At 32.3% G+C, this 19,391-nt stretch overlaps 2 protein-coding genes across 5 annotated transcripts in view; one reads left to right on the top strand and one right to left on the bottom strand.

Annotated features, from left to right (window-relative positions):
* The window catches only part of LOC132755719 (uncharacterized), a 46,802-nt gene that overhangs the window by 10,405 nt on the left and 17,006 nt on the right, over window positions 1-19,391 (bottom strand). The window lies entirely within an intron of this gene.
* LOC132755726 (uncharacterized) lies at window positions 249-18,663 on the top strand. 2 transcript variants are annotated; one of them, XM_060746645.1, is made up of 4 exons: window positions 249-257; window positions 15,796-15,890; window positions 17,141-17,328; window positions 18,016-18,663. In XM_060746645.1, exons 2-4 carry the CDS (start codon window positions 15,827-15,829, stop codon window positions 18,292-18,294), a joined length of 531 nt encoding a protein of 176 aa, XP_060602628.1. In that variant the 5' UTR covers window positions 249-257; window positions 15,796-15,826; the 3' UTR covers window positions 18,295-18,663. The 2 variants fall into 2 exon arrangements, with proteins under 2 accessions (XP_060602628.1, XP_060602627.1); XM_060746644.1 differs by lacking the exon at window positions 249-257 and having other exon boundaries at window positions 15,713-15,890; window positions 18,016-18,659.

Below are 19,391 nucleotides of genomic sequence, written 5' to 3'. Positions count from 1 at the left end.
AATTTGAGAAACAATCACACGGTATGTTCTGACGTATTATAATCGTAAAATGCGGCGAGATTTGCTGACCAATCAAATATCATTTCTATCCAACACACAATTTTAATTAACGAGCAACCACAAAATCATATACAGATGCAACATTCTGACTTTTATGGCGAAAAATGAATGTGATATCACCACAATTTAATATGATGATTCGTTAACAAAATGTATATAGAACATATTTTTCGACATTCAATAAACTTTATTATTCACTTTTTTTACGACATCATGTACTTTGTCATGAACATAAATGGAATATAAATTATATTTTATTCATTATCATTACCAAGTAGTTTGCTCATATGATAACAGAAACGGACCAGCAGTGAAACAAAGGGTGCGTTTTACGTGTTACATGCACTTTAAAACAAAAAGATATAATAAAAAACTCTTTTAAATCTAAATTTACTGCAAGCTCTTTTATCTTAATATAACACAATGCATGCGAACAGTGTTTTGCAATATTCAATAAACTGTATTCAACTTTTTAGCAGAATCGTTAACAAGTAGTTTCCTTAGCCGCCTTTAAATCTAAATGCACCATATGCCCTTTTATCATTTTTGTTTCAACCAGAGAAAGTATGTTGATTACAAAAACATTTGCGATATATTAAAATGAAATGGTGATACATTTAAAATATATCGGATTTTATTTTATTTTCACGTATGCTATGGTGTTTTACACCTTTAAACGAAAGCAATATATCCTTTAAAGTGGATAACGCTTATACATAAATTATAACCATGCTTTATGTAACATTCGTTTTAAGGACAAAAACATGAAAGAATGCATAGAATATGCAAAAAGCACGATGATAACTGTTTAAGAGCATGTAAAATAAAATCCGTGAAGGTGTCAAACTTGAGTTCTGTCTGTACTGATATAATATAAATTTAACATGATTTTTCAAGTTTAAGAAATTCTGATACAGAAGTGCATCCAATTACAGGCTAGTATAATCTTTAAACAACACTATATCGTATCAAAACGACCAAATTTAAGCAAAACATGTCACCAGAGACTCGAAAATAACGAGAACAAATCTCCATAGTATCAACTGAAATGAAAAATTTCAGCATCAAAATCAAGAACCGCAATTTCGATACTTGAATAAACAGAGAGACAGAAGTCGAAACAAAACGTTCCATAAGAAATACAATTTCCCAGAAAATGCTGTCGGGCCTTTGTGTCAAAGGATAATTTATATCATTCTCTACAGTCAAGACCACCCAATAACATAATGCACAACATTTGTAATTAACAAATTGTGTGTGCTTTTTAATAGGCTGTCCAATATCAATCAAAAGTTTTTACCGCACTGCCCTTGTTAATTGTCATACATCTACATGTGTTTTATTTGTAAACCAAATATACATTCGATAACATATTCATGAGGACTATCATAAATGACTGTAAAGATTATTTGTTAGTACTCAGTAACATTTATTATGATCGTAGACTGAACTCGTCATATCACTTTAAGAACTTTTATAAGTGTAGTTCATGGTGATATTCAGGCCAATCGGGCCGTGTGCCTATTTTTATGTTTACTTATATATATGATATGTTTCTTTGTAATTATGTTAATGTACATGTCACTATAAAAATCATTTACTTACTTACTGCATTTTCTACCAGTCGTTATAAATTTATGTTCTGTTCTGCTCTTTTCTTATTTTTATGTAAATATTGACAAAAGAACAAAATAATAATAATAATATTAATGATAACACTAACAATGATAATGATGATGATGATGATAATGATGATGATGATGATGATAATTGTTGTGAACCTTTATTATGTTATTAACTGACTCATCACTTACTACGTTAATGAGAAATAAATAAAAAAGATTAAGCGGACATTGTAACCGCTTTAATAAGCAAAGACACGAGAAGCATTTATCTTTTAATGAATGAAACTAGTTTGAAACTAGTCCAAAACATGATTTCATTTATCTTCATTTTTTCCTCCTTAACAGGCGTCTGTCCAATCAGAAGCTTAAAGTGAACACTATGCCCATCCAAGTGTATGTAGTGAGTGAAGAGGGTAAAGTTAAATTAAGTTTATATATTGCCATAAATACTTTTCAATTTAATAATTTACTTCGCATTAACGATAAATAACTCAAGTGGCCACATGAAAGTTCTATAAACATCCATCGGAAGTTATCTGTACGCCTAGTCTTTTTGATTTATTAACTATTGGTCAAGTCAACATTTTGAAATATATAGTCAATTCAGCTGAACTTGACAATCAAACAATGAAATAAATATCACTTTAATAAACTCCAATTGATTTTGTATATTTAGCTATCATAAAGATGGTCTAATGTATCATTTTTACGATTTGACGATCGCGTTATACACCGTGCATATCCAGTAACGCAGGAATGTGCAATTATCGTAAAAGTAACGCAGAATCTGTGCAACCCTATTACACAGTAAGTAAACGAACCAAACGAACCAAAACATTTTATAAAAAATCAAATTAAAAGAAATGCATTAGCGCATACGGCTGCTACTACATTATACTTTAACCAGCATTACAATTTTTTTCAGGAATTTGTTTACTTTTTTAGATCATTTGTGAGAAAGACAACCTGATTACCGTTTTGAAGGTGTCTTTTGTGTTTCGTCAATTTAATATGTACATTTAACACATTTAAAACCTTATTGTTTAGACATTTTGTATACAAGACATTTGTCAAACCACAAGTGTCGTATAACAATAGAAGGAAGCTGGGAAAATAAGAATTAGCTACTTTTAATGAGAGATAAACGCCGCCGCTTCATTGCTTCATTCACGAATTCGGAATGCTCTCAATTACGTTTTATGTGCTAAATTTAATGGAATATGGCACGCGCAGATTGGAAAATATCTCAGGTACACCGAATATAAAAAAATCATAAAGTTATATGTACGTAATTATATTGAAAAATATCAACGAAACAAAAAATCGCCGTCAGGTTTTCATTTTCACGAATATTTTGAAAAATGAACATTATCATGGAAATATTTTTGATGAGGTTGAAAGTATAATGTCTCAGCAACCGTATGCGCTAACCCATTTCTTCCAATTCAGTGTACAATAAAAAATATTGGTCCATTTACTTATCGCGGTGCTCGTTTTAGCCACTAAATTGCACAATTTTGCGTTACTTTTGCATAATTCCTGCGTTATTTGCACATTCCTGCGTTACTGGATATACACGGTTGAAAAATGTTTTAAAAAAGCATTGATAGTTTTATCATATGTAGGCACAATCAGACTATCCTCACATGTGGCAGTATCAGTGTTTGGACACCCCACCCCTATCTGCCCCTGGACCCCTACTACAACCCTGAAAATTTTTTTTCAACACTCTAAGGCTTACTTTAAGGTACCAAATACAAAACCACCGATGAAATTATATATATAAAAAAAAAAATTTCCACTATCAAAATTATAGTTATAGAAAGGTGAAAAGCCTACTCTATGTTCATTTGTCAAACAATGTGGAACACAGGAAATCGTCGTTTCGGTGACTGAGGCGCATTCCGGCAGGATTTCGCTGCATCATTCATTAACATTAATAAAAATAACTAGAATTCCACAGCTTATCTAATTCAAGTCTTACGAATATCACTATCATTGCGATTTTTTCTGTTTCACGGTATTTTTTTAATTGTCGTAGCCATTTTGCAGTCTGATACCTGGGTTGAAATACGCTATCTGATTGGACGAGCCAAATTTGACGTCCAATCAGATCGCGTATAACACACAGGTATCAGAATCCAAAATGGCAGCAACAAGTCAAAAATTATCGTGAAATAGAAAAAAATCGATAGAATATTGATATTCGTTAAACTTGAATTAAGTAAGCTGTGGAATTCAAGTTCTTTTTATTGATGTAAATGAATGATGCAGCAAAATGCCTTCGGAATGCGCCTCAGTGGCCGAAACAACGATTTCCCGTGTTTCACATTGTTTGGCAAATGAACATATAGTAGGCTTTTCACCTTTCTATAACTATAATTTTGATTGTGGAAAATTTTTTTTTTATATATAATTTCATCGGTGGTTTTGTATTTGGTACCTTAAAGTAAGCCTTAGAGTGTTGATTTTTTTTTTCAGGGTTGTTGTAGGGGTCCAGGGGCAGATAGGGGTGGGGTGTCCAAACACTGATACTGCCACCTGTGACTATCCTCGGATATTGCGTCGACAATAAATGGTATAATTAATATAACTGCCGTCCATAAACTGGGTCAATCTATTTGTGCAGGAATTTTTTTTTTGCCATGATAGATTGCCATCGTGATTTTTACTATTCTCTTTTAACACTGTTAACTCTTTGGTCAAAAACTATTGCTGTACGATTCAGTCCAATAAACAGACTTCATCTTTTCGGTCTTCCTGGTTGTTTTGTGTTTAGAATATTTGGTTCACCTGCTCTGCATTCAGTTCTTTCTCTCCCTCTCTCGTTATTATTTCTTGTACCTGACCGATGTCATATTGAGGTATGTTTGGCTGGGTTTGTCTTCGGTCATCGTTTTGTTAACGTTACTATCCCCTGTTGTTATTAACTCATAATTCATCTTAAATTTTATTTAAGAGAGTTTTATACTTTTCTATAAATAAGTCTAGTTGAAAGCTACCTATTTAGGCAAAACTTGCATTTGTTGCAAAAGATGGACAGATGAATACATCACCTTCGTTGCTACATGGACCCTACCTTTTTCTGTGTTTAATATAATGGCAAGTGTTTTAGGTAACGGTGTTTTAGAGCATTTGGGAAAATGCATATTCATTATTGATAGAGTTTAAAAAAATGAATTGTCCATCCAGCATATCATCGAAAGAAAAGAAATAAATAATGTTACTTAACAATCATAAATAAAATGACGATGTATGAATGATAATTTAATGATATAGCAAGAGAGGGTGTGTTATAGTAAAATTCTCTATCACGACAGTCGCTAATTTTGTATGACGGATAATAAAAATGACAAATGAGCCGTGCCATGACAAAACCAACATAGTGGGTTTGCGACCAGCATGGATCCAGACCAGTCTGCGCATCCGTGCAGTCTGATCAGGATCCATGCTGTTCGCTTACAAACCCTATTACAAGTAGAGAAACTGATAGCGAACAGCATGGATCCTGATCAGACTGCGCGGATGCGCAGGCTGGTCTGGATTCATGCTGGTCGCAAACGCACTATGTTGGTTTTGTCATGACGCGGCTCAAATATTAAATACAAAACATTTGAAACGGACCTCATTGTTTCGTGCCAGTGAGTACGTGTTTCTTCAAACTATAACTAAAGAAACAATTCATGTGCCAATTGCGCTCAGTATATAAACTGTGACAACTGTACTAAATAGTTCACAAGGCTAATTGTATCACTTTATGGACTCTCGGTGAACTTGGTTTTTCAACATCTTTTTATTGACACCAGTTACATATTGGTGTGTGGAAAAATGGTCGCAAGCATTAGACTGTTGTCTTTGGTTTTCTTATTTGTGACATTAGGTAAGATAAACGTATTTCTTTTTGGTTTTTCTTGTTTTAACGCCGATTTGATAAAACAAATTATTACGTCATATCTCGACGATCGTCCATCTAACCGGTTTTCCTGATTAGGTTTGATTAAAAAAAAAAATAAAATGGAAACTTAAAGAACGTCATATAGAGTCAGATTGAAAAATGCTACAGCCTTGGATCGAGTTTGTACATTGACGGTAGTGATAAACGCAAGCTACCGCCTACAACACCCTTTGCATCGGTTTTAGTAGATTTCAAAATTCCAAAAAAAAAGTATATATGATTTGTAATTTATGATTTAGAGACATCTGCAAATGTCAGTACGTCAAAATATTCGGCATATTCACGAATACATACATGTATTTAAGTATCTGGAAAAAAAGAAAATACATGAAAAAAAAATATTTTATATATTTCTATTCAATCCGGTCTGGTCTTTCAACATTCAATAAATTCTTTGTTTTGTTTTAAATGATTTTCAGCAGTTATTCAATATATATTTTAAAGATATCGCGTTTTTTTGTTGTTTTTTTGTTGTTGTTGTTTTTGTTTTGCTAGGTGAGTCCAGATTTAGTTTAGTAACACATTTTAGGTATGATCTTTATAGCGCGATAGTAAGTATTTATTTCATTCTGTTTATTATAACGTATCGCGTAGGTTAACAAAAAATGATGTTTTCTTCTAAAAACTCTGAAAATAAATGATGTTCCTTTCCGTTAGTTTGTTCATCATTTAGTTGTATGTTTAAGCAGTCTTTGGAATTGTGCACGGACAACAAGAGTGTATAGATAATTATATATGGCTGTGGGATGGTTCCGTACCTTGTAGCGCTCTAGAGCAGGATTCTGTATATGGACTTAATCAAGATCCTGTACGTTGGTGTGCCTATCCTTTGACGGACTGTTGCGAAACATGCAGGAGAATAGCAGTTAGTACTTATTCTTTCAAAATATCACTTATTTCTTTAAACTGATACAAACAAACTTCTTTTATCCACTAATAATGATTTCGACATGAAACATATCAAAATAATTGGAGCTTGACGGTGTCCAGGAGCCTGACCATATGTATTTATATCATATTAAAACGATGCTATTCTTATTCATACGTCACAACGAATCTGTTACGTTTTCAATCTGTTTAAAACATAAACTTCATCGTCAGCCATTAATCAAGCACTTTATTATAAGAACGCTTAGTGTTACTGATATGGTGTTTTGTTTGTTTATCGAGTGACAATGTTTAAATTCTCATGACATTAAAGAGGTGCATTTTAATAACTGCATTGCAAAAAATGTAACGTTACTCGCTTTATATAGCCCTATCTTAACAGTTAAGCTATATAAACCTGATGGAGAATACCATCTTTGTATAACAAATAATAATTGAGCCGCGTCATGACAAAACCAACATAATGGGTTTGCGACCAGCATAGATTCAGACAAGCCTGCGCATTCGCGCAGTCTAATCAGGATCCATGTTGTTCGCTGTTAGTTTCTCTACTTGTAATAGGACTTTTAAGCGAACAGCATGGATCCTGATCAGACTGCGCGGAGGCGCAGGCTGGTCTGGATCCATGCTGGTCGCAAACGCATTACGTTGGTTTTGTCATGACGCGGCTCATATAATCTTTTCAGCAACAAACGACGACAGCATCTCAGCAGACGACATCTACATCTCAGCCAACGTCGTCTACACCTCGGAAAACGACCACTAGGTACAACGACGATGATGATTAAAAATTAAACGGATCACAAATAAGTTAATAACATTGTAAAATTCAACTGTACGTTGAAAGTAAAATAGTTATATGTTTAATGATTATTTATCCTTCGATTCCTAATTCGCTCATCTTGTGCGGTATCTGTAACATTTATTGTCAACAAAATCGTTTATCTTCCTACAACATGATGTTATACTGCGATTACTTAGTAAACAACTACATTGATAGTTTAATAATATTTTATTGCATATTTTGTACATGATTAATTTACACAATCTAACATCAATATCTTAAGCATGAATATAATGTACATACAAAAGGGTTGGACCAAAAGTTATACCAACATTATCTAGGGTCCTCCCCTGAAGGTCTATCTTGTTGGCTTAATGGTAACATAGTAAGTAAATGTGGTTTTTAGAAATTCTGAGATATTTATTTATATGATAAGCGATATTAATTTCATGTATTTTAACTGGTAGAAAAGAATCGCTTAACCTAAAAAACAAAGAAAATTACAAAATGACTTAATGAGGTAAAATGGAAAAAAAAATATATATATATGCCATTAACAATTTGCCACTATAATAAACGCACCAAACCTTGATTTGCAGCAGTATTTTAATAAACTTAATATGAAAATAAATATAGTATATGTGTAAACAAAATTAAGTAAATCTTCTACTACTTTTGATGTAATTATGCACTTCTTGAAATAGTCTTATGTTTTCGGCTTCTGCAAGTCCATCAATACCGTGTAATAATTTCTGACTACTGAGAGGATGAAATGACCTGGTATTCAAAAAAAGTATACGTCTTTGCATAGTATATAATTTACATCGGAAAAAATAGTGCTCCGCATTTTCGATGTCTGCGCCGCATTGGCATAATGGACTTGAAACTAAATGGTTAATAAAAAGATCATTATTTAAGTTGCTACAATTGTTTCTAATTCGGGTTTGGTGGACATTTAAGGAACGATCTCCGTATAAGAAAAAAGATGGAACTACTGGAGGTTTATATAACTGTTTAATCTTGTTTTTAAATATAGCTAGCGATTGTGATTCGCGAATGTTTGTCGGAAGATTATTCCATAATTGAATAGCTGATGGAATGACTGATTTTGAGTAAATTTCGGTACGTCTGGCTAAAGTAATATAGTCACTATTATTTCTTAACGAATAATGGTTTTCTAACGCCATCTCGACAGATGGTGGAAAAAGTTGCATAAGATATTGTGGTAATAAATTATATTTTCCTTTATACATTAAAACTAGTTTTTGAATTTGTCGTCTGTCTGAAAGTGAAACCCATCCTATCTCCTTAAGTAAATATTGAATTGATACGGATCTAGTTAAACCAGTTACCACGCGAGCTGCTTCGTACTGAATTTTTTCTAACGTTTCTTTTTCAAGCTGTGTGCAATTATCCCATACTAAAGATGCATATTCTAAATGCGGACGTAAATAAGATATGTAAATGTTATTTAGAGTATTTCTTTTTACCTTGAATTTTAGCATTTTCATTGAACCAAGAATTCTTGCAGCTTTGGATACTATAATAGATATATGTTCATGCCATGACCCATCTTGACTGAATGTTACCCCTAAATGCTTATGGTGGTCTACATACTTAAGCTGTACATTATTGAAAAAAAGATTCGGTTTATTTCGATTACAAAATGAAAAGAACATGACCTCAGTTTTTGCTGGATTGAAAACAACTACATTGTATTGTTGATGGTATTTTTAAGTATTTCTAATAAATCTAGCTGTAGAACTGTAAGTTTACTTCTGTAATGCCTAAATTGATGGTATGCATAAGTGTGTTACTCATATTCCAATCGAAAAACAGAAAAAGAAAAATTTCAACCACTTTAGTGCTAAACGAAAAGCTATTTTATCTTTTTATGAGTAACTTGGCCCTCATATATTTCAAGTAGAATTTTTTTATTATACTTTGTTAGATGCAGAGGATCTCTTTTTTTATACCAAAACAAGTTGACCATATGCATACATAAAAACATGCAAGACTTCTGCATGAACTTTGAACTGATACTGATTCAGGATTAAATGTTTTAACACATTGTCATCCCTATGGCAGTGAAAGGGTTAAGGTCAAGTTTATAATGTTAAAAGTTTGACATCTTCCAAAAGATTTTTTGACAATATCACCATATACTTAAACTTGTTTTTTATTTTAAATTTTATTTACGAAAAGAACTGATTTTTTCACGAGTCATCGTTAGGGGTATATCATCACCTAATCTGTTGTTTCGGAAGAGAAAAAACTGTCAACTTCAGCGGTGCCACCCACAAATGCAAAGGTAGATCAGGCTAATATCAATGTGTGCCAAGCAGTGTAACCTAAAGTATTGCAATCTAAAATTAAAATACGTACTTTGTTTCATGAACACTGTAGAGAAATACGAAGCGCACAATATATATAACACTTCTATTTGATTGATTTACTACAAATTTTACGTAATTTATTTTAATCATTTTGAACATGTATTTAATATCATTATTCGATATAGAGTATATACCATACAATATTATTGACTATAAACAGTTTTTGATACTAGATGAATAGAGCTGTCATAAACAAAATCAAACAGTGGGGCGATTACTAACGAATTCTATACATATGTTTAATGTTGTCTCCCCTTGTATTAAATTGATGAGCTATGAGTCACGAGTACATGACATAAAAACAAATCTTTTTGTGCATAAGAAACTATTTGGCAATTTGATTTTATTAAAACCTAAAGTTCTGAGTCACAGATACATTACATAACAACAAATTTACAAGCTATTTGATCATAAGTAACTATTTCACAATAAGATTTTACCAAAACCAATTTAGCACTTACGATGACATGGAAGGTGTTGCATCATTATCAAACCTTTATCACCTTAACAATAAACATCCTGAAGTAAAAGTTTCAGAAGTATTTTGATAGGAAATAAAAATTTCAATAAAAGTTAATTTGAAAAATTATCAGACGACATGATCTGCGTTTAACTTTTTTTTATACTTGTAATGATTTTGTCATTTAATCAAAAAGATAAGACTTATTGACAAAAATAAATACTTCCACCACACATTAGAGATTCATTTTCATATTTTGTCGTCTGCCTAAAACCCAAGCATTCTACAGTTTCATTAACCTTTTTTATGTTCGTGAAGTTGGCAGCCTGGCAGCCTAGCAGCCTAGCAGCCCAGCAGCCCAGCAGCCTGAAGTTGGCAGCCTAGCAGCCTAGCAGCCCAGCAGCCTGAAGTTGGCAGCCTAGCAGCCTAGCACCCTGGCAGCCTAGCAGCCTAAAGTAAACTAAGAATAGTACAAACATGAAATCGTCGGATATGAATCGGAAGCACATACTTAGACTATTCCACGTCTTATTTCAGTATCGCGATCTTTATTTTTTTAAATATTGAACTTTGTTTTTTTTTTATTTTGACGCTTCAAAATTTGTGAAATTAGCAGCCTAGCAGCCTGGCAGCCTAAAGAAAACTAAGGAAAATACAAACATGTAACCGTCGGAAATGAGTCGATAGCACATACTTAGACTATTCCACGTCTTTTTTCAGTATCGCGAATTTTTTTAAATATTGAACTTTGTTTGTTTGTTTTTGTTTTTTTTTGACTCTTCGAAATTTGTGAAGTTAGCAGCCTAGCAGCCTGGCAGCCTAGCAGCCTAGCAGCCTGGCAGCCTAGCAGCCTAAAGAAAACTTAGGACAATACAAACATGTTTACACGTAAAAGTCCGAAATGAGTCGGTAGCACATTCTTAGACTATTCTACGTCTTTTTTCAGTATCGCGAACTTTTTTTTTAATATTGAACTTTATTTTTTTACTCTTCGAAATTTGTGAAGTTAGCAGCCTGGCAGCCTAACAGCCTAGCAGCCTAAAGAAATCAAAGGATAATACAAACATGAAAACCGTCGGAAATTAGTCGGTAGCACATACGTAGACTATTCCACGTCTTTTTTCAGTACCGCGGCTATTGATCAAATGGGTATTGTTCTTAAGTTCAGATAATCTTTATGTTCATTAATGTGTTCGTTTAAACATATGCATTGTATATCTCTTTACATTTCAACCGATTTATCTTTACAGACCTAAAATAAATATGCGTTGAACATCGTCAACTTCATTATAAACATATACATACAAAATAGCATATCATAAATAAGTCACATGACGTCGCTTATTGTCCATAGACAGCGACATTATTAGCCGCGAAAATGTTAAGATTAAGACTACTTCCTACGTTATTCGAAAATAGAGGATATTGAATGAGTGTAAGTTCAATACTGAATTTACTGCACGAGTTGAATAAAATTATATTATGCGAGCCTCTGGCGAGCATAATATTATTTTATTCATCGAGTGCAATAAATTCAGTAATGAACTTACACGAATTTAATATTCTATTTATCACATACCCAAAATAAAGACCGTTTAAAGTGAAATAAGAGTCATTTTTCATTGACGCGCCTATAGTTTAACGCTAATATTTAGCGCGTCTTTACATTATATTTGTATAACGCTTATAACGTCACGTCAAAATATATGCACGGCCGTGCAATACCATATTTACGGAGTCGCAAAATCGGCACGGGTGTGTGATAAACATGTTTAATCCCGCAAATTTCGAAGCGTCAGAATGAAAAATAAAATAAAATTTAATATTTAAAAAAATAAAGATCGCGATACTGAAATAAAACGTGGAATGATCTAAGTAGGTGCTACCGACTCATTTCGTTTGTATTATCCTTAGTTTTCTTTAGGCTGCTAGGCTGCTAGGCTGCCAGGCTGCTAGGCTGCTAACTTCACAAATTTCGAAGAGTAAAAAAAAAACAAAGTTCAATATTAAAAAAAAATAAAGTTCGCGATACTGAAAAAAGACGTGGAATAGTCTAAGTATGTGCTACCGACTCATTTCCGACGGTTTACATGTTTGTATTGCCCTTAGTTTTCTTTAGGCTGTTAGGCTGCCAGGCTGCTAGGCTGCTAGGCTGCCAGGGTGCTAGGCTGCTTACTTCACAAATTTCGAAGTGTCAAAAAAAAAACAAAAAAAAAAACAAACAAAGTTCAATATTTAAAAAAATAAAGTTCGCGATACTGAAAAAAGACGTGGAATAGTCTAAGTATGTGCTACCGACTCATTTCCGACGGTTTACATGTTTGTATTTTCCTTAGTTTTCTTTAGGCTGCTAGGCTGCTAACTTCACAATTTTCGAAGCGTCAAAATAAAAAAAACAAAGATCAATATTTAAAAAAATAAAGATCGCGATACTGAAATAAGACGTGGAATAGTCTAAGTATGTGCTTCCGATTCATATCCGACGATTTCATGTTTGTACTATTCTTAGTTTTCTTTAGGCTGCTAGGCTGCCAGGCTGCTAGGCTGCCAACTTCAGGCTGCTGGGCTGCTAGGCTGCTAGGCTGCCAACTTCACGAACATACCTTTTTTACGGTATTGTTGTAAATCTATTCCATTCTGTTCATTTATCATTTATCAATATATTTGCCTTCCGTAATTGACAAATAGAACTTTCAATGAATTATGGCAAAGACAAGAATACGTACTTTGTTTCATAAACACTGTAGAGAAATACGAAGCGCACAATATATATAACACTTAAGTGTTATATATATTGTGCGCTTCGTATTTCTCTACAGTGTTTATGAAAACACTTAAGTGTTATATATATTGTGCGCTTCGTATTTCTCTACAGTGTTTATGAAAACACTTAAGTGTTATATATATTGTGCGCTTCGTATTTCTCTACAGTGTTTATGAAACAAAGTACGTTAAGTGTTATATATATTGTGCGCTTCGTATTTCTCTACAGTGTTTATGAAAACACTTAAGTGTTATATATATTGTGCGCTTCGTATTTCTCTACAGTGTTTATGAAAACACTTAAGTGTTATATATATTGTGCGCTTCGTATTTCTCTACAGTGTTTATGAAACAAAGTACGTTAAGTGTTATATATATTGTGCGCTTCGTATTTCTCTACAGTGTTTATGAAAACACTTAAGTGTTATATATATTGTGCGCTTCGTATTTCTCTACAGTGTTTATGAAAACACTTAAGTGTTATATATATTGTGCGCTTCGTATTTCTCTACAGTGTTTATGAAACAAAGTACGTTAAGTGTTATATATATTGTGCGCTTCGTATTTCTCTACAGTGTTTATGAAACAAAGTACGTATATTTAATAATGTAACAATACAGTATCATTATGAATGCACGCATTTTTAAAATATGTATGGAGATACATTGAAATAAAAACAGTGCTTAAGTTTTAACTGCTATGTTTAGACGTACAATTATTAGACATTATTAATTTATGTGTACTCAGTAACATTTACACGAAATGCTGATGTTATTTAGTTAACTTTATTTTACGTTGTGACGTTTAATATTTGTTTTTTCACTATTATACTCATTATTTACCACGCGCTTACAATTAATCAGCCGTCCATAAACTGGTTTAAATTAACCAAGCAGTAAATATTTCATTTTTACCACGATGGATGTGACTTATTATTTGATTATTTTACTATTGTTAAGAAAATCCCATCATTTTCCACGGTTAACAAGTTCAATTAAAAAAGACTTCAACTTTTTGTTTCTAATGATTTTTATATGGTTTGAAATTGTAAGTTAATACCCATCCTGATCCGCCTTTTCTATGCTCTCATTAAAATGCCTTGTTCCTGTTTCTAGTCGGTGTTCTACTGAGGTTTTGTTTGACTGAATATTGCCTTCCTTTACTTATTTTTCATTTTAAATCCTGTTTTTTATACAGCTTTGTGCTGCCTAAGACTTAGATTATCTAGTTTGCATATCACCGTGGTTGCGAATGACGAATAAATATAAATGTAGTAACAACTAATCTTGGGATCATTTTAGACAGTGTTATTGTTTCTATTATCATTCATTTTAAATATTCAAATGAGAAAATGCACACAGACATAAATTGAAGTAAAGGTAAAAAATGAACAAAATGTTAAAGAGATGCGACACTTTGTTTTATGTTTTAATGAAGCAACATTACACATCGCATTTGAAGTTACCAAAATGTTTACAAGTAATACATTTAAATAACATAGCGGTTCGTGTGTGACGAATATTTACGTAATACAATTGTAAGGCCTGTTCAACAAACATTTCAGACTTCTCAACCACTCAGAACTTACGAGTTATCAGGATACAACCATTTCATAAAAATGAGCCGCGTCACGACAAAACCAACATAATGGGTTTGCGACCAGCATGGAACCGGACCAGCCTGCGCATCCGCGCAGTCTAATCAGGATCCATGCTGTTCGCTTGCAAACCCTATTACAAGTAGAGAAACTGATAGCGAACAGCATGGATCCTGATCGCGCAGGCTGGTCTGAATCCATGCTGGTCGCAAACCCATTATGTTGGTTTTGTCATGACGCGGCTCAAATATTCTATCAAAAGTAAGTAACATCATAATGACATCGGTTTAAATCTGAGTCTGCTGGTGTCCAAGCGACAGTCTGATCATGGTCTGCACTGTCCGCCTCTCAGCCAGTATCTTTAAATTTTCATTAAGAATGATGAATGTTTTTGTCCAAATTTAAAAATGGACAAGTCCATTTAGAATACTTAGCGTGGAGAAGGTTTTAGTATAATCCATTTGTATAAGGTAGGAATGGAATCAACATTTCATGTCAGGTACATAAAGTTACTATACTTAAATGAGATCTCAATTATACTTTGTAGATGGTTGTTGTGTCTTTTTGGACATTGATTCAACTCGCAATAGACTGCTATACAAAATATGTTGTCATAGAAAAACACGATTTATTCTAAAGGAACTTTAAAGAAATTCAGAAAAAACAAAACAAATGCATAACAGTTATTTGAAAACAAACTAGTGAAGTTTTTGAACATAGTCTTTAAACGTAAATTTAAATTTATATGTGCAAAACAAAAGTTTCTTAAAAACAAATCATGCTTTTAAATATAGTATTTTATCATTTTACAGTTTAATATGACGTTGAAGGAATACTTTTTGAAGAAAAGGTGTTTCAGCAAATTCAGGAAACATATGTATCCTTGTTACCATGTCAGAAAAAACAAAGATTTGTCCAAATTATCAGCAATATCAAAGAAATACAAAAAAAGGGCAATAAACAAATAGTAAATAATGACTAAATGCATATCTAAAAAGAATATCACAAAATATAATTATAAGAAGTCATTATCACGATATATTATACGAACAAATGATAATGATGACAAATATTAATCACTAAACCTTTGCAACGGACCTCGTTGTAATTTGAAAGTCAGTACGTGTTACTTAAGGCTAATTAGACATTTGATGTTCTAAACATGACCAGTATATAAACTCTAACAATTAAGTTACACAAGATTTTCACATTGTTGCATTTTTGTACGCAGTCGCGGCTTGTAAGCTTGAAAATAAAACTTTATTAAACGTTTTTGGATTAAGATAAGTGACTTGGTGATGGACGGAAACATGGTTGGAAGCATCAGGATTTTCCTTTGTGCTTTCTTACTGCCTGCATTAGGTAAGCTTAATTATTTTAGATAATGGAAAAGGAAGAAAGAATGTTTAACATGGTAAAATAAAAAAACAAAAAAACAAAAAAACACTGTAACCGGCTTGTAGATATTGGTTAATGCAAGATACCACGCTCGCTAGCACCGGCTTAAACAGAACCCAACATTTAAACAAGAAATTAGTTTTTTATTTAGATTTTTGAAACATTCGCATGTGTTTAAGTTATGACAGAAGGAAAATATTTCACTTTGATATTTCAAAATATCCGGAATATTCACATAAACTTTTTTTACATTTTTTTCCATCAAAACAGACTTGTTTTCACTTAATTTTATAAAACCACAAAACGGATTCATCCAAGCATTGATTAACTATACTTAGGACGGTGGCATATATGCAAATTATTTAGAATATGCAATTGTATATTATACATAACCGCTTATAATTGTTTTGTAATGTAATTGACCTCAGTTTTCCAGCTTACAACTGAAACTGACCTTCTTTCCCAACACTATCTTGACCAAATAGGCTTTTTACCAAATACAGATTTGTGAAAAAAATAGCAAGACGTCTACAAAAATATTTTTTTTTGTAGAAAACACTTATTAATCTAATTGAAATGACCTAAGCAAAATACATAATTATGTATAAAAATGATAAAAAGTAAGACCTCGTGTGAGGTGAGCTGCCATAATTTATTACATAAAAATATGATATTTTATTAAACGAGTTCAAGAATTTGTTATAAATTTAGTCTCTTTGGAACCTTTTAACATTTTCTTGGAAAAGTTTAATAGAATTTTATCTTATATCACATTTTGTGTGAGATTTTTTTCAGGCGACTAAGCACATTAAAATTATTAAAGATATTTTTTTGTTAGTAAATTCTTAAACGCCATCCTTCCTACTTAAAATCTAGCCAGTGAGAGGGCACGTGTATGGTAGACTGCATTTACCGCTGTCCCCCCTAAACAGGCTCTTGCAACAATTTTATTTTTGTTTTGTTTTAGGCGTTCTTTCATGTTTCCATTTTATTTTTACTATGTTTCTTTTTTCTTCTATTTTTCTTTCAAAGTGGATTGTTTGTCTAACATTGGTCCAGCTTCAGATAATACCTGTCATCTTGGCAATTCATGTAAAAGTATTAATCGTCTATGTAATGCTCAAGCAATATACAAAATAATGTATTTTCTTATAAGTCTGAAAATTAAAATCCGTTTTGTAATCAATAAATTGACTCAAATGTTTATTCACCAGTTTATGGAATGCCATACAGACAACAACAACAAGATCAATGTGTAGATAATTATGTATGGATGATGGACGGATCGGTAGACTGTAGGTATATAGAGGTAGAGTCTCTGTATGGTCTTCACAAAGACCCTATGCGCTGGTGTACCAATGGTTTGACAGATTGTTGTGACACTTGCAGGAGAGTACAGAGTGTAAGTATCATGTTCCTTCACAATAATTGTCCCTTAATCATTATATTTATAATACTGCACGTTTGTAACGTCGCTTTTCATTGGATAATCGTGACGTTTACATATTTTTTTTTATAATACTGCACGTTTGTTACGTCGCTTTGTATTGGATAATCGTGACGTTTAAGGGTTTCATATACACGACTGCCGTCAGTTAATGAAGAAATTATATTTTTTCCTTTAAAAAGAAAGTTTGCTGTATCATATTATTCAAACAACCGTTTATATAACTTGTCAAAAATCTGTATAACTAATAATATAAACCCTTACATGAAAATTACCTCTTACTCTTTAGTAATAAGGTTACAAACTTTATAAATAAATGTATATATCTGATGTCGTTTTTGTATGAGTATATATGAACTAAAATGTAAAACTTCGCGGTGCTAGGGAGCTTAAGCCTTACTTTGTATTGTCAATAACTTTAATGAATAGAAGAAAGTATTTCGTATTTATACGTCACAATAAGTATGAATTTGTTTTGTTTTTCAATCTATGTAACCAAACTGTAAACACTACTACATAATAACTAATGATTTTTTTAGAGTTTTTTGTTCATCGCTTGACTACGTTTTTTAATTGTGACCCGTTCGATTTTAACTAATCTTATGTACCTAACTCTGCTATCAAACGAAAATTTTATTTTAGCGATATCAAAGTATTGAAGTACAAAATGTGGTGAGAAACTCAATTGGACAGACAGTGGTGCAAGTTCAACTTGAACCACAACAAGTTAACAACGAGCCTAAACAAATGAACAACGAGCCTCAACAAATGAACAACGAGCCTCAACAAATGAACAACGAGCCTCAGCAAACGAACAACGAGCCTCAACAAAATAACAACGAGCCTCAACAAATGATGAATGAACCCCAGCACACGAACAACGACATGATTAAAGGACTGTGGCAAAGAAACTGGAGATAGAGTATCCATAATAAATGCAGCACAAATCTAAGAACCGTGTCCATTTTATCAAAACTTATAAAGAGCTTTATTTTGTGGACCTATTGATAGGTGGACAAATATTTATGCTGGCATAAACATTTCACATAAATTACTTAAAATGGATTGAACTCTGCAGAAATATTCATACTCCGTTATTAATGGGGTTTATATAAGGTGACAAAATAGCAAAAACAAATCAACGTGTTTTGTTTTAATATGCAAAATATCCCATATTTTACTAATAATGTATCTATTAATTCTTAAAACATTCCATGAGTTTTTTTTCTATTTTTTCATTTTTCGAAACTTTGTTCGTTTAATTAGAGACGCGAATCTTTAAACTTGACTAAATGATAGCTTAACGCATGGCTAATCTCATTTATTTTATATGCAGTAATATGTTGTAAGTTGAATGATAAGATAATAAAATTCTAAGCAATCTCATGTATTGTTAATACTTATAGGTAGAAAGTTCAGTTAAAGTTTTTAATGTTTGTGAGTGTAATCCATGCATTTACCAGACAGAATTCACAAAGTTTTATCCGGATACTTATAAGATAAACAGAGGAAAGTCAAAGATGATTTTAACAACTTTGAATGTTAATGCAGTTTGTTTATCAAAAATCTTTTATAAATGGACCCCCTCTTGGACTAATGGTCTTTTAATGATGAATGCTCTTTTTTACATGAAAATAAGTAAACCATCCCATCTTTATACCAGTGCACATAGACACTGAATGTTTGATGATTTTTGAAATTCTATATCCTCATTTAAAATTATCTGTTTAAACATAAGTCCACTCTTTTTCGTAAAACATTATACTGTTAAAACATAGAATAAAATAAGATAATAATAAGATAAAACATCATAATTCCATGTATGTTTCAAATTGGGAAATATGATCATACGTATACCATCACAAGTATTTATTAAAAAAAGCTTTTAGTGAAAATTATTCTCTATTACTCTGGTCATATCCATGTTTATTATATCGCGGACCTAGTTGAAAACAACCCAATTTTCAAGAGCAGTTATATTAAATGACTGACTTAAACAACCGGTTGGTATCGCCTGT

Source organism: Ruditapes philippinarum, unplaced genomic scaffold (genome assembly GCF_026571515.1).
Source record: "Ruditapes philippinarum isolate M1 unplaced genomic scaffold, ASM2657151v2 ctg97_1_1_1_1, whole genome shotgun sequence".
Lineage (NCBI taxonomy): Eukaryota > Metazoa > Mollusca > Bivalvia > Venerida > Veneridae > Ruditapes > Ruditapes philippinarum.
The sequence above is the reverse complement of the archived record's forward strand: the minus strand, read 5'-3'. Positions and strand labels throughout refer to the sequence as shown.

What these genes read in the sequence shown, in the direction of transcription:
- LOC132755726 (XM_060746645.1), top strand. Translation starts at nt 15,827, where the DNA reads ATGGACGGAAACATGGTTGGAAGCATCAGGATTTTCCTTTGTGCTTTC. An exon ending in TTTCTTACTGCCTGCATTAG is followed by an intron (nt 15,891 to 17,140) that starts GTAAGCTTAATT and finishes TTTATTCACCAG; the next exon opens with TTTATGGAATGCCATACAGA. An exon ending in CTTGCAGGAGAGTACAGAGT is followed by an intron (nt 17,329 to 18,015) that starts GTAAGTATCATG and finishes ATTTTATTTTAG; the next exon opens with CGATATCAAAGTATTGAAGT.